At 38.6% G+C, this 14,026-nt stretch overlaps 1 protein-coding gene across 4 annotated transcripts in view; it reads left to right on the top strand.

The window, feature by feature from the left end:
- Lmbrd2 (LMBR1 domain containing 2) overlaps positions 1-14,026 on the top strand; it is a 61,956-nt gene that overhangs the window by 33,323 nt on the left and 14,607 nt on the right. For 3 of the 4 annotated variants that reach the window (XM_006520091.4, NM_177178.3, XM_006520092.4), the window contains 7 exons: positions 1,274-1,455; positions 1,936-2,069; positions 3,802-3,907; positions 4,412-4,509; positions 8,635-8,738; positions 10,060-10,106; positions 12,746-12,851. In XM_006520091.4, the coding sequence (XP_006520154.1) occupies positions 1,274-1,455; positions 1,936-2,069; positions 3,802-3,907; positions 4,412-4,509; positions 8,635-8,738; positions 10,060-10,106; positions 12,746-12,851 (777 nt within the window). The remainder of the gene's footprint in view (positions 1-1,273; positions 1,456-1,935; positions 2,070-3,801; positions 3,908-4,411; positions 4,510-8,634; positions 8,739-10,059; positions 10,107-12,745; positions 12,852-14,026) is intronic. The other variant, XR_003951400.1, reaches the window with a different exon arrangement.

Below are 14,026 nucleotides of genomic sequence, written 5' to 3' on the forward strand. Positions count from 1 at the left end.
AGCAAGAGAGGGTAAAGGCATTGAGACTGGAGAGTTGTTCTCTTTAAGCCTGTGGGATCTGAGCTGGGAAAGGAAGGGAGGGAGGGAGGAAGGAAGGAAGGAAATTGCAGTTGTTCAATAACAGTAAGAAGGCAAAGGAAGGAAACATTGCGCTGACTGACGGCCAGGCACAATGGCCAGGTACTCTTGCAGTACAGACGAAGGTATTGCTCCGGGAGGAGGAATTGGGCTGTATAGAAAAGTCACCATTGTTAGCAAGACAACGTCTAGGAAAGGCTATGGGAGGGAGTGATTGGGTTACTGGGAGGAGTGGAGGATGAACTCATTAGAAGAGAGGAGATGAAGACAACCAGAGAAGAAAGAATTACGTGCATGGATGTTTAAGTAGGAATTATTTGGAGGCAGTGAGCCTGAATCATAGCTTTTCAGTAAATAAAGAGAATGTAGCCTTACTGCAAGCTGTAACTCAGTGGTAGATGATACAGCACACTCGAACCCTGGGTTCAGTCTTCAATGGGATGGATGCATGGATGGGATTCAGACCTAATAAAACCAGAATTTCACCAACTATTCTCATATATCCAGGTTCTTCGTATATTAACACTTCATTAATTCCCTTTTTCTTTTTCTACATACACTTTTTCTTTAATCTTTCAGAGATTTCCATATATGAGGCCTTTTGTCCCTTGGTAATTTCAGTCTATACTTTCTAAAAATTCAGCTACTCAAGTATAACTCAAAAATAGTTGGAAAATTAACATTAATAATTTACTTTTATATACCTTTTACATTATGTCATAATTATACCTAATTATGACAGGGATTTTTTGGAAAAAGAAATAAAGCACACAGTGTATTTTGTCATATTGCATAGTTGTCATATTTCTTAGTCTTTTTAAATCGGACACAGAATTTCAGTCCTATGTATTTTATTCTCTGTGTATTTTATAACATTGATGTTTATGGACAGCTAGTTTTTGCTGAATGTCCCCAAATTGGAGATTGCTGTATCCCTGTGATTAGACAGAGCTGTGTGTCATTTGCTGGAATCCCACAAAGGTGATGGATGTCATGCTCTCCTCAGTGCATCAGAGCAGGAAGCACATGGCTCTCGGTTTCAACCCCACTGGTGATCTTTGCCTAGCGTCATGCCTGGTTTTCCACTGTGACGTTGCAATGTTCTCTGTAGTGTCTGATTTGCTGCTACCTGAAAGACTATAAATACTTCATACTGATGTAGTTTTCCTAACTGTATTTTTCTTGTATTTTCCAGAGTGGTACTGGGAATGCCTTTTGCGTCCATGGTTTCACAGGACCCTTGCTGTGGTTTTGTCTATCTTCTCTGTGATTGTTGTGTGGTCAGAGTGTACCTTCTTTAGCACAACTCCTGTCTTATCCCTTTTTGCAGTATTCATACAGCTGGCAGAAAGAACATACAATTACATTTATATTGAGGTCAGTTTTTCCTATCAGCCATAAATCTACATTTGTTCCTGCGCATGCTTTAACTGCTGTATCTTTTCTCGTGCTTCTTTTTGTAAGAGTGAAAGGAGTAGTTTTCCACAGTGCTATTATGACGCAGGCTTAATTCACACAGACTAAAAACTAAGACTGTAGCTGAAGATGAATGAGAAGTATAGGACAGCGACAGCCGTTCTACGAGGCTGCGTTGGCCCCTGTTGTCAGGGAAGCTGTGCACCTTACTATCTCCATTAGAGTTTTCAGGGAATAGTTAAATAGGATCTACGATATTGACCTGGTTGAAATGTACAGTTTTGTTTTCATAATTTCCTTTTTCCTATAAGAAAAAAACCCCACACTATTGTTGTATTTATATTTTAGGAATCAGTAAATGTAGCTGAGGATGAGTGATAATTCTTGTGACAGTAAATAAAGTAATTAAGTCCTAACTCAAGTTGTAACTATTTTTTCCAGATTGCTTGCTTCCTTTCCATCTTCTTCTTAAGCATCTGTGTTTACTCTACTGTGTTCAGGATCCGCGTGTTTAACTACTACTACCTGGCCTCACACCATCAGACCGATGCTTATAGCCTTCTGTTCAGTGGCATGTGAGTACACTGCGCTTGGGAAAAGAAATGCCTCCGTTTTGCATAATAATTATAGGTCTCTTATTTCTTGTTCATGGATGTCGCATGAACATATATTTCTGTGAGCTCACTGTTCTATGTATGTATTAGATAGTTTGCATATATATATGGTGGCTATTTGCTGATTACCAGCTAAATTCTGCCTTTAAATTTATGGTAATTTAAGAATGATATGTTAGGCTGGGCCCAGTGGCACATGCCTTTAATCCCAGCACTTGGGAGGCAGAGGCAGGTGGATTTCTGAGTTCAAGGCCAGCCTGGTTTACAAAGTGAGTTCCAGGACAGCCAGGGCTACACAGAGAAACCCTGTCTCAACCCCCCCCCTCCCAAAAAAAGAAAGAAAACCATTTGTTTCATAGAAAAATTTACAGGGCTGCCTTTAGCTACACTAGCTATACTATAGTATTTATAATATATATATGATAGGCTAGACTTAGGGAAGTTCAAAGTAATATCTGGTGTCAAAATTTTGTCTTATAAAAATATCAAAACCACCACTGTGTTAGTTTTTTGTGACTGTTTTTTTTTTTTTTTTTTTTTTTTTTTTTGGTTTTTCGAGACAGGGTTTCTCTGTATAGCCCTGGCTGTCCTGGAGCTCACTTTGTAGACCAGGCTGGCCTCGAACTCAGAAATACGCCTGCCTCTGCCTCCCGAGTGCTGGGATTAAAGGCGTGCGCCACCACGCCCGGCTTTTTTGTGACTGTTACAAAACCTGACACAAACAACCTAGGGGAAGAAATAGTTATTATGTCTAATGGTTTCAGAGACTTTAGTCTAGCATTACTTGATATTTTTTTGGGCAAGAAGTGAGGCTACACATGGCAAGAAGAGTATACTGGAGCAGACAGAGTTAACTACTTCATGGTACCTAGGAAGCACAGGCAGGCTGGCAGGACCCCAAGCATGCTAACTTTTGTTCATACCTCCTAGAGGTGACTTGCTTCTTGTAGCTTGGCCCTACCTCCTAAAATAGAGCCATCCACTGAAGAGGAACTCTTCAACACATAAGCCTGTGGAGGTTGTGTCATATATGAGGCATATTTAAACTATAACAAGAGTTTTCAGAGCGTTACAGATATACCATATAAGCCTCCTCAAACTTCTTACCATAGTGACATTGTCTGTAGTTGCTATACAATATCAAACCTAAGAACTACATTAGCAGTGTAGACTTAATTAGTTCTTAGATTTTCATCCATTTGATGTGTAGACTGCTACAGCTATCACCAGCATACAGAGCTTCCTCTTACCACAAAAAAAAAACCTCTTGTCACTATCTCCTCCTTATATTTAAACCTTTTCATTCTTCAAACCCGTCGTTCTCCAACGCTAGCTATGTAAGATCCTCATTTTATACTTGATCTTAGCCAGAATGCTGAAATCAGACACCCTGAGGCTATATAAGTTAGTTATATAAGCATTCATGTTCTTAAAGGAAATGTGATTAATAGGATTTCTGAATATGTCCCAGTAAGGGCAGTTCATATGGAGAATTCAAACTATAGTTGACTTGAATGAATATAATTGAAATATGTATATATATACATATATATACATTTATGTGTATAGTATGCAAATAGATGAAAATTATAGTTACAATGACCTGAAATGTCTTAATATATTTCACTATAATGTAAATTGTGTTTGGTTATATTTCAAATATATATGTTGGCAGTTTTGAATTTTATTGTAGGTTATTTTGCCGTTTGACTCCTCCTTTATGTCTTAACTTCTTGGGATTGACCCATATGGATTCATCCATCTCCCACCAGAATACCCAGCCAACTGCATATACATCTGTAAGTATGGTTCTTTAGGTTCCTTGTCTATGTAAGATGTTGTTATGAGTCATCTTCTGTTATTAGTAGAAAATCTGTGTAGCACATTGAACTCCTTTTTAATCACTAAAGCCTTTTCTTAAAGGTCATGTATGTAGTTATTAATGATAGGATTAAAGTAATTTTCCATTTGGAATTTTTAAAAAAATGTATATTTAGATTACTTAGATGAGCAGCATCAAAACCTGTTTCATAGTAGCATTAGCATGTATATGGATATGCATGTATATGCATGTATATGGATATGCATATGGTTTTGTAGTAGTCATAAAATACTAGATTTCTTTAGAAGAAAGCCCAGACAGGAAAAAAGTTTAAGAAATTCATAACACTTAGTACTTTGTTTCTAAATTTTGAAAAGTCAAATTTGTTGTTGTAGCTTCCTGTGGGTAAATTTTCTAACGATGGGAAAGAAGGAGTGAATATCTGAAGCCCTGCTGACTTAACTCTTCTCTTGCTCTTCAGATCATGGGTTCCATGAAAGTTTTATCCTTTATTGCAGATGGATTCTATATATATTATCCTATGTTGGTAGTAATTCTCTGCATCGCTACGTATTTTAGGTAAGAAATTTAACATTTCCTTTTTTTCATACTCTTAGTTGGATAGAGATATCCATTTCCCTTAAAAGTCTACTGAGTATTTATTTGCTGGCTTGGTTTTAGTTGTTTGTGTTTTAGGAGGTTAGGGGAGCTAGGACAGTTTGAAGGGCCTTTTTGAGTAGTTGAGTCAGGTTCTCCATCTGCAGACAGTTCAAAGAATAGAGAAGTGGAATTATTCTGTTGCAGTTATATAGCCTGTAGAGTGAAAAGATTAACTATATGATGGGAACTCCAGAGTCGTGGGCTGCAGCCCTGCAAGCATGTCTAGCTTCTTTCTAATAACGTAAGTTAGTCTTTGGGCTTATTCTATATTGTTGCTGGGTTTTTAAATTCTGCAGATGCTAGCCAACACAAAGGGTCAGGTGAGGAGCACTTATAATCAAGATGTGTATATAAAGTTGGAAGAAAAATACTTCTCTATGCTTAGAAGATGCACAGCTTGCTCTTTTTCTGGGCTCAGAGAAGATTATAGAAACTTGGCAAAGGTAAGGTTTAAAAGGGTTAAGTCTATTAACAGTAATGAACGCATTCTAGCCATGGTTACCTACATAGGACTTACTATACCAAATCAAGCCAGCTACAGTTCCTGCAGAGATGGGACTTGCTCTCCAGGCCCCATCCCTTCCTGAGGAGCAGTTGGCAGTTGGTAGGTGCTCTGGAAGGGCGACCTTTTTCTTTGCGTTAGCTAAGGAAAGTTTCCCGTGTTCCTGGCTGACCCTATACCCACGCAAGTATGGAAAGCACTCAGTGGACCTGGTAGATTTTTTTTTTTTAGAAAAAGATGCAAAGTTAAGGGAGGAGGTGTTAAGGAGTATGGGGACAGTTGGAGGAGGAATTAGGGATTGTATGTGATCATACTCATGGTATACATGTATGAAATTCTCAACTAAGACCAAAGGATACAATGGCCTCAGCACCGTGTCTCTCCTTCTCATTCCTTACTCTCATACCCCTTCAACCTTTGCTTACTGCTTCAGTGTCTCAACACGTGTCAAATATCACTTTTATAAAAATATGTCATTAATATAAATTAATTTGCCTTTCTAATAACAGTAAGTTTTATTAACTTTGGTTTAAATCTTGTACTATTTGTGCATAAATATAAATACAATTAGCATGTTGATATTAGAATGTTTGTTTAAATCAATTCTCCATTAAGTTAAATTTTTTAGTTTTTGATAAATAAATTAGCTAAAAGATTATAATTTAAAATAAGACTGATGAGCATGGTGGCACATGTCTATAATTTCAGGGTTTTGTAGGCTGAGACAGAGGATCCCACGTTCAAAGTCAGTGTCAGTTGTATAGCAATAACATGCTTCAAGAGAAGAGCATATATAAAATGAAGTATAATAAGATTAAAATATTATTCGAGGCCAGCCTGGTTTACAGAGTGAGTTCCAGGACAGCCAGGGCTACACAGAGAAACCCTGTTTCGAAAACAAAACAAAACAAAACAAAACAAAACAAAAGATTAAAAATATTAATATGAATTGACACCAAAATTATTGTTTTGAGTGTTTCCTCTAAAGTGGAAAAAGCATTAGCCGACTTTATATATTTAATGCTGTGCTGTTTATTATTATTATTATTATTATTGTTGTTGTTGTTGTTGTTATTGTTGTATTTATTGTTTACTCATTTAATAGTTTAATGAACTTGGCCCATGGAACCATAATGGAACTTCGTGAACTTTTAATAAGCACATCTTTTTATGTTAGTTTTCATATTGGCAAGATTAAAATTTTGAGATTAAATGACTCTGTGGCTCAAAGTAATATAAATTAGAATAATGCTGTGTCAAATATAAAATCTTAATGAAGAAATATCATTGTAGGGCTGGAGATGTAGCTGGAGAGGGAAGCTCGGGGGAGTTGGAAAGCGTAGTCTGAGGTGTAGGGCAGCCGGAGCTCGTTCAGGGGTCCCTGGGCCTGAGGTGAGATTGGGACCGTGGCGTTCCCAGGCTCTTGGACTCCCAGGCACCGCTGCAGAAGAGCTGAAATGAGTGGGCTGGATCTAGCCGTGGCCAGAGGGGATAAGGGACGAGCTGGTCCCACAGGTGAGAGTCCTTGGCTTGATGGTGGGCTTGGTTTGGGCTTGGTGGCAGTCATGGCTGGGAGTGCAGGGGGGCCTTCTATAGGAGATTAGACAGCAGCAGCTCTGTAGACAAAGGCCACCTCCATGGCTCCCCACGGATCTCGATGGAAAGAGGCAGTCCACGGTTTTAAGGCATTTATTGTCGTGTCAGAAAGTGGATGTGTAAAACCTTACCCCACTTCTCAGGGTGGGCCTGAGATTAGATACCTTTGCAGGGAGGAGTGTCTGGGAAGGAAAGCTTATTGGCTATGTAGGTACCTCATTAAAATGGAGATCTGTCTTGAGCCTATGTGACCTCAGGTCACATGTGGAGGGGTTGGGGCGTTGCCCTTATGTGATTGATGGCAACCGATATATGGGGGACTGCAGCTAGTGACAGGGGCCTGGTACCCAGGAAAAGGAAAAGCTCCTATTGTCCTTTCAGGGTCTCCTGGGCTTTTAGCCTTAGCTCATCTGGGGACTATGCTACCTTTCATGGACGGACACACACACACACACACACACACCAAAAAAGGAAGAAAGCAAGCATTAAAGGGTTCTTCGTAAGCTGGGAATGATGTATGCTGTAAATGGGCAGCAGGAAGAGCCTGCCTTTGAGAGCAGCCTGGGCTGCACAGTGAGCTTTAGGTTCTAATTGAATCAAAGGAAGGAAGGGCTGCCCTCAAAGCCATGCACACAGTCTTCTTCCATGACAACAAGTATTCTCAGTCAGATGTTTATACTTTTCATAATGGAAATCAGAGATTTTTATTTTAACTGCTGTTTTTCTTTACACACACACACACACATATCCACTTCTTTCTCCAGTCCTTCAAGTGATAAATATATTTATTCCTTAGGATTATAAAAGAATTAAATATGAGTGAATTGTCTGATCCATGTATGATCTTTTTGGGGGGTGGGTCGGGAGCGGCGTTTAAGACAGTGTTTCTCTGTGTAGTCCTGGCTGTCCTGGAACCCAGGCTGTAAACCAGGCTGACCTTGATCTCAGAGATCCACCTGCCTCTGCCTCCCAAGTGCTGGGACCACCACTGCCTGGCGTCATAGTAGGATCTTAACAGTATAAATTGTGCTTATCCATATATTGCTTCTTCCCTTGTATACCATGTTTTTAAGGTACTCTTGCTCTATATGACAGATTTAAATGTCTAATAAGATTTCAAATAATTACCCCCAGATAACATATAATCATTACAGTGTATAACAGAAAAACTTCAATTCTTGAGTGAAAAAAAAACCATAACATTAAAATTTACATAATTAAGATTTTTGTATGCCAAGTCTGAAAGCACAGACCTCGGGAGGCTGAGGGGGGAGGTTCACGCTGAGTGTGAGGCCCGCCTATTCTAATACAGTGCTAATACAGAATTCTAGGACAGCCTGAACTTCAGTGACACCAGCTCTCAGAAACCAAAAGATTGTCTAAACAAGAAATCCCTACACGTACAGATGCTGATTTTATTAATTATTTTACTCATCCACTGTGTAGCCTTTGCTGTCTTCTGCCTCTAGAGGGCTGGGATTAAAGGTGTGTGTCACCACTGCCCATGGAAATGCTGATTTTATATGCATACTTCAGTATTAAAACTACTCTGAATATTTAAAAAGAACACATTGATTTTGTTACAGCCATCATGTAGCAATACAGGAATCCTACTCTACTGAGAAATGCAACATAACATTTGATTGTTTTGTTTTTAGACAAAGTTTCACTGTAACCTAGGCTGGCCTCAAACCCATGACAGTTCTGCCTCAGGCTCCCAGATACTGGGATGATAGGCATGATGCTTCATATGCATCTGGATGTAAGCGCTGGAAAAAGAAAGAGAAATAAGGACCTTGTGCGGAGTGGCGAGCTGCGTTGCTATGCAGTTTGGCATTCTAATACTGAGTCATGGTTTCTCTGGGGCTGACAGTGGTAAAGAACAATTTATCAAAATATTTACAAAATGAAATAATACTTATTGTTTTGAAATTTGCTTTTATTAGTTTGGGCACCCGTTGTTTGAATCTGCTTGGTTTCCAGCAGTTCATGGGAGATAATGATATGACATCAGATCTAGTTGATGAAGGAAAAGAATTAATCAGACGAGGTAAGATTTGTTATCCTAAAATAAATAAAAGGGCAATTTTAAGTGCTAAGACTCAAACACAAAATGAGTGAGTGCAAAATTTGTATATGATTTTATTCTACCTTAGGTGGTTTAACCTAAAAAACCCATATGTCCTGTTTTCTTCACAAAATATTTGAAAATATAATGTAAGGTTTATTGTGAGGAAATTCTGTAGCATCCATTAGTAGTGAATCTGCACTAGATAATAAGCATTTGATTTATGGTCTTGGACTTTGTGTTAATCATCCTTCTGACGATGTGACAAAATAACTGGGATAGCTTGCAAGGAGGAAAGACAGCTTACTTCAACATTTAAGTGATTTCAATCTATTGTTACTTCCCTTTTGACCAGCATAGTGTATCATGGCAGAGAGCAAGCCAGTTTATCACATAGAATCAATGAGAGACACAGGAAGGGGCTATGGTCCCAGTAGTATCTTCAGTCTACCCCAGTGATTTAGTGATTTAGCTTCCTTCCCCTTGGCCCTGCCTTCCCAAGGCTCCAGTACCTACCAAAGGAAGTACAGGCTGCACAGCCTTTGGCCAGAACTTTAAGGAAAATACAACATCCAAGCCACAGTAGATTGGTTTGTCTTTGTTTTGAAGCATATTTGCCAAGTACTGTGCAACTATAAAGCTAATTAACTTAAAGATTTGATAGTTTGCCGCTATGTGCAATATCATTCAAACTGTTTTTCTCTTGGAATAAATGATCATTGATAAGAGAATGAAAGTACTATTAAAATACATAGAGCTTTCCTAAAGCCTATTCACAAAGAACATGTCTTATGTTTTCTTTTGTTCACGTGCTGGTAGGATGAGTGAAAGCCTTGATTTGGGGACATTGCTTCTTCGTCTCCAGAATCCAGCCTTCACATGCTCTCTGAAGAAGTAGTGTCTCTTTGGTGTGATAATTCTGTATTTGGCATAGAAACCCCTTCCTAATATTGATAAGAATGGTAAGCTGGAAGATACTGAGAGAATGGCTGTCATAACTTGTAGACTCTATCTTAAGGGAAGCATTGCACATACATCCAAAGAGCTTATATGAGAGCAGAATTGTACAGAAAGTATAAACTTAGAAGAAAAGTCCAAAAGAGAGTAGAAGCTACAGAAAAACTCATCTCAGATCACCAAAAGGAAGAACATTTTTTCACTAAAGGTAGACGGGCTCCAAAGTTATCTGTAGTAAAACAGGGATTTGTAGTAGATTGTAGATACTGTATGCTCTTGCTTTGGTTACTCTATTTCTAATGAAACCATGTTATACTAAATTTGAGGCCATTTTTCTTGTCTTTAGAGAAAAGAAAAAGGCAAAGACAAGAGGAAGGTGAAAATAGAAGAAGAGTAAGTATAATAGTTTATTAAATTGCTACTAATCATGAAATATCTTGGAAACACCATGAGAATCTTACTTGGAGTATATAGTTACAGATGAGAAAAAGTAGGTAAAGGGCATAGGATTTTCTTTTCCCTTTGATGTGGATGAGTGTTTGCCTGAGTGTATGACTTTGTACCAGGTGTACTGGTGTACTGGTGCCTAGAGTATGCGGAAGTGCACTTGGGTCTCCTGGAACTGAATTACAGATGACCAGGAATGCAACCCAGGTCACTTGGAGGAGCAGCAGGTACTCTTAACCACTAAGCCGTATCCCAGCCCTGGGCATATTTTTAAAAAAGGGAACATTTTTTAAGGCTTTTACATACACGTAGCGTGCTAGGTATCCTGTCAGATTGGGTCCAATATCCATCAGGTCGCTGAGTAAACTATATATACAGTGACTGAGTAAATTTATGCAGCCTTATTGATAATGTAAATTAGGTTGCTTTAAAATCATTATGCTTTTTCTAATATGACATGTGTATTTTCATCTTTAATTTCTCTTTAGTGCTCCATTTTCTGAGGCAAATCTTTTCTTTGAGAAAGTGGGAAAAAATGAAAGAAAAGAAAATCTACTCACAATTTCTTTAACTATTTAATGTTGATGTATGTAACTGTAATTCAGGGTCAGGGTTTCTTCTTCCCTTTTGCTCCCAAATAATTGCAGAGTGTTTCTATGCCTACTCTTTTGAAACAATATCTATTTATTTTGAGACAGAGTCTCTCACTAGAGAGCCTGGAACTTGCTACGTAGCCCAAGATGGCCTAACACTTACTCGAGATCTACTTGTCTCTGTGCTGGGTTTAGCTCCCGAATGAATGACACAGAGACCTGGTGTTTTTTATTAGCAAGCTGCAAGCACTAAGCTGGGTGTGGTTCTGAGTAATTCTTCTCCAGTCATGCTGTCTACTTCCCAGCCCTGTGGTCCTTTGCCTGCATCTGAGTCTTGCCCTGGTTCGCTTAGGTCCGCCTGTGTCCTCATGGCTGCTCTCCCATTGTGACCTCATGGCAAATCCTGGTCCATCTACATGGTCTCTCCACCTTTCTTCTCTCCCTCTCTCTCCTCTCCTTCTTCTGGCCCCCTTTTCCCTGAGACCCCCCCCCCCCGCTCCCCCCCTCCCCCACAAACTGGGATCAGAAGTAGGGCACTGTTCTCTTCTCTTCTGCCCAACTAATTGGCTGATCAGCTCTTTATTAAGCAATCATTGGTAATGGGAAACAATGTTTGCTTAACATTTAGACTAGAGATGCTTGACCATGCCTATGTCCAGACTATAACCAGATGTTTGGGCATAGAGATCAGCATCTCAATACACAGTGCACAAAACCATCCCCCAACAGATATATTTATCCTGAAAAGTACTTAAAAGGAGATGTCATAGTTGTCAGTGTATTCTACCATATGCCGTATAAAAAGGAGACTTGTATATTTGGTATGGTAGGTAGCACATGCCTTAATCCCAGCACAGAGACAAGTAGATCTCAGTGAGTGCTAGCTATTCTGGACTACATAGCAAGATCCAGGCCTACTAGAGAGACTTTCTCAAAATGAACATTTTTAAAGGATAGATATGTTTTTTATTTCCCAGTTAGAACCAAAAGTAGACATTACTAGAAATAAATTTCACCTTCTATTAGGACAGTTCTTCTCAACCTGTGGGGGTTGAACAGTTCTTTCACAGGGGCTACATATTTTGTATTAAAATTTATAACAGTAGTAAAATTACAGTTTTGAAGTAGCAATGAAAAGAATTTTAAGGGAGGGGATTACCACAATATGAGGAACTGTGTTGAAGGGTCTTAGCATTAGGAAGGTTAAGAACCACTGTTTTAGAACTTTTAACTTTAGGCTGGAGAGATGGCTCAGTGGTTAAGAGCACTGACTGCTCTTCCAGAGGTCCTGAGTTCAATTCCCAGCAACCACATGGTGGCTCACAACCATCTGTAATGGGATCTGATGCTCTCTTCTGGTGTGTCTGAAGAGAACAATGGTGTATTCATATTCATACAATAAATAAATAAATCTTTTTTAAAAATTAACTTCTACAATTTACCAGAATTGTAATAGACTTGACTACATACACATTAAAAAAAAAAAGTATTCAAAATTCCCAAAGTGCCTGGCATGAATGAATGGCTTGTATAAAACATGGAATAGGTGCTCTCAAATGACCATTTCAGTTAGGTATAAGGTATAGAATGTTAGTTAATGAGGTCATACTGTCTTCCATGGTAACTCATAAGTTTCTGTGAGTCATAGTCTTACATACATCTTTAGTTACCAAAAGTGACTTATCAGATCTCCTGTATTTATAGCTTGCTCAAGTAAAAGAAGGTTTTTAACATCTTATATCTTTTATATGGTTAGGGTAAGCTTGCTATTATTATATTTTTTTGAAGTTTTAGTTAGAATAATAAATAATACAATCATAGCCAGCAAAATGTTTTTGTTAAAAATTAAAGGTGATAAAAATTGATTTTAAAGATACTATTAAAATTATACTGACTTCTAATGAATTTCTGATGAAAAATGGTTATAGTACTTTGCATCTAGACTATTGACAGTATAACAGTTGCTATATTTCGATTGGGGTTCTGCTCTAGGAGTGGAAAGAACGTTATGGACACAACAGAGAGGATTCCACTCGGAACAGAAACGTCCATCCTGACCCCAAAGAGTCAAATTTCTCAGACACGACTACCAACTGGTGTAAGTACCGTATTTCCTAGTATGCTTAGGAATTACTTTTAAATGTTTGCACTGTATAGAACTGAAACCATAGCATCTGGCATCACGAACATCTCTACACTGACTTCCTTTATCATTGTCTAGTGTGTAAAAGGAAAAGGAAATGGTGTATCAGGTAAGTAGTTGTGTTATTTCCAAGGTGTGTGCTAGGGAGGTAATTATTTCTACAATTTACCTTCATGTTTTTCGTCCTTTTCTACTAGTTGATGTAGGTTATTCATTTATCTTTATAAGAATTTGTTAAGCCTTACTGAAGTGCTTTCCCATATATGTAGTGAGAGAAAAATAAACTTCTGTCCCCAGGATGTTCATAATTTAGAGAAGTCCTAAAGATAGATACAAGTCAGCCACCACTGGTGCGAGTTAAGAAACCTGGGTGGCACTGACGCTGCACTGATGTGAAGAGGAAACAAACCCACTGACCTGGGGAAAACACCAGGAACCCTTTCTTTGTGCAGGACTTTACACTGTGTAGCAGGCAAAGTTTTGTCATTGGGGAAGATGACCTATTGCTAAGGAGCTGTACTACTGAGGCTTCTGTGAATAGGGCTCTGTCTGAGATTGAAAATGAAGTAGGAAATCTGAGCATCCTTCCCTAGCTACTCATTTGTACAGAAACAGTGTGGTTAGAGGAGTGATAGTCGCACAGGTACCCTCCTAATGGTCTGAAAGCAGAAAACAGGTACCAGAAACATTCCTGTGTATTGAGGCCATCTAAACACAAGGAAAACGGAAATCTGTAGCAGCTGAAGGGAACTAAAGCAGAGTCTAAATTCACAGTAAGTACAGTAGGTTAATTCAGTGCTCCAACATTCAGGGCCCTACAGAACGAGGCAGGCCTGCCCCATTTTGAATATATGTTATTTAGCTTAACTTCTGTATTCATTTAAATGAAATTTCTAGTCTTTAACAAGAATTTCTGAGGTATATAAGGAAATAAAGTGCCTCTAGTTTTAGAATTATCAGGCAGATCATTGGTGGAAATATCTAATTAGTATGCTTAAAGATGTAGTGGAAAGGTTGGATAATGTGCATAAAGAGATGTAGGGAATTTCACCAGGCAGCTGGAAATTATATAAAGGAGCTAAGTGGAAATTTTAGAAATATTTTAACGGCAGACTCCAGTGATGTTGCCG

This window comes from Mus musculus, chromosome 15 (assembly GCF_000001635.26).
Source record: "Mus musculus strain C57BL/6J chromosome 15, GRCm38.p6 C57BL/6J".
Lineage (NCBI taxonomy): Eukaryota > Metazoa > Chordata > Mammalia > Rodentia > Muridae > Mus > Mus musculus.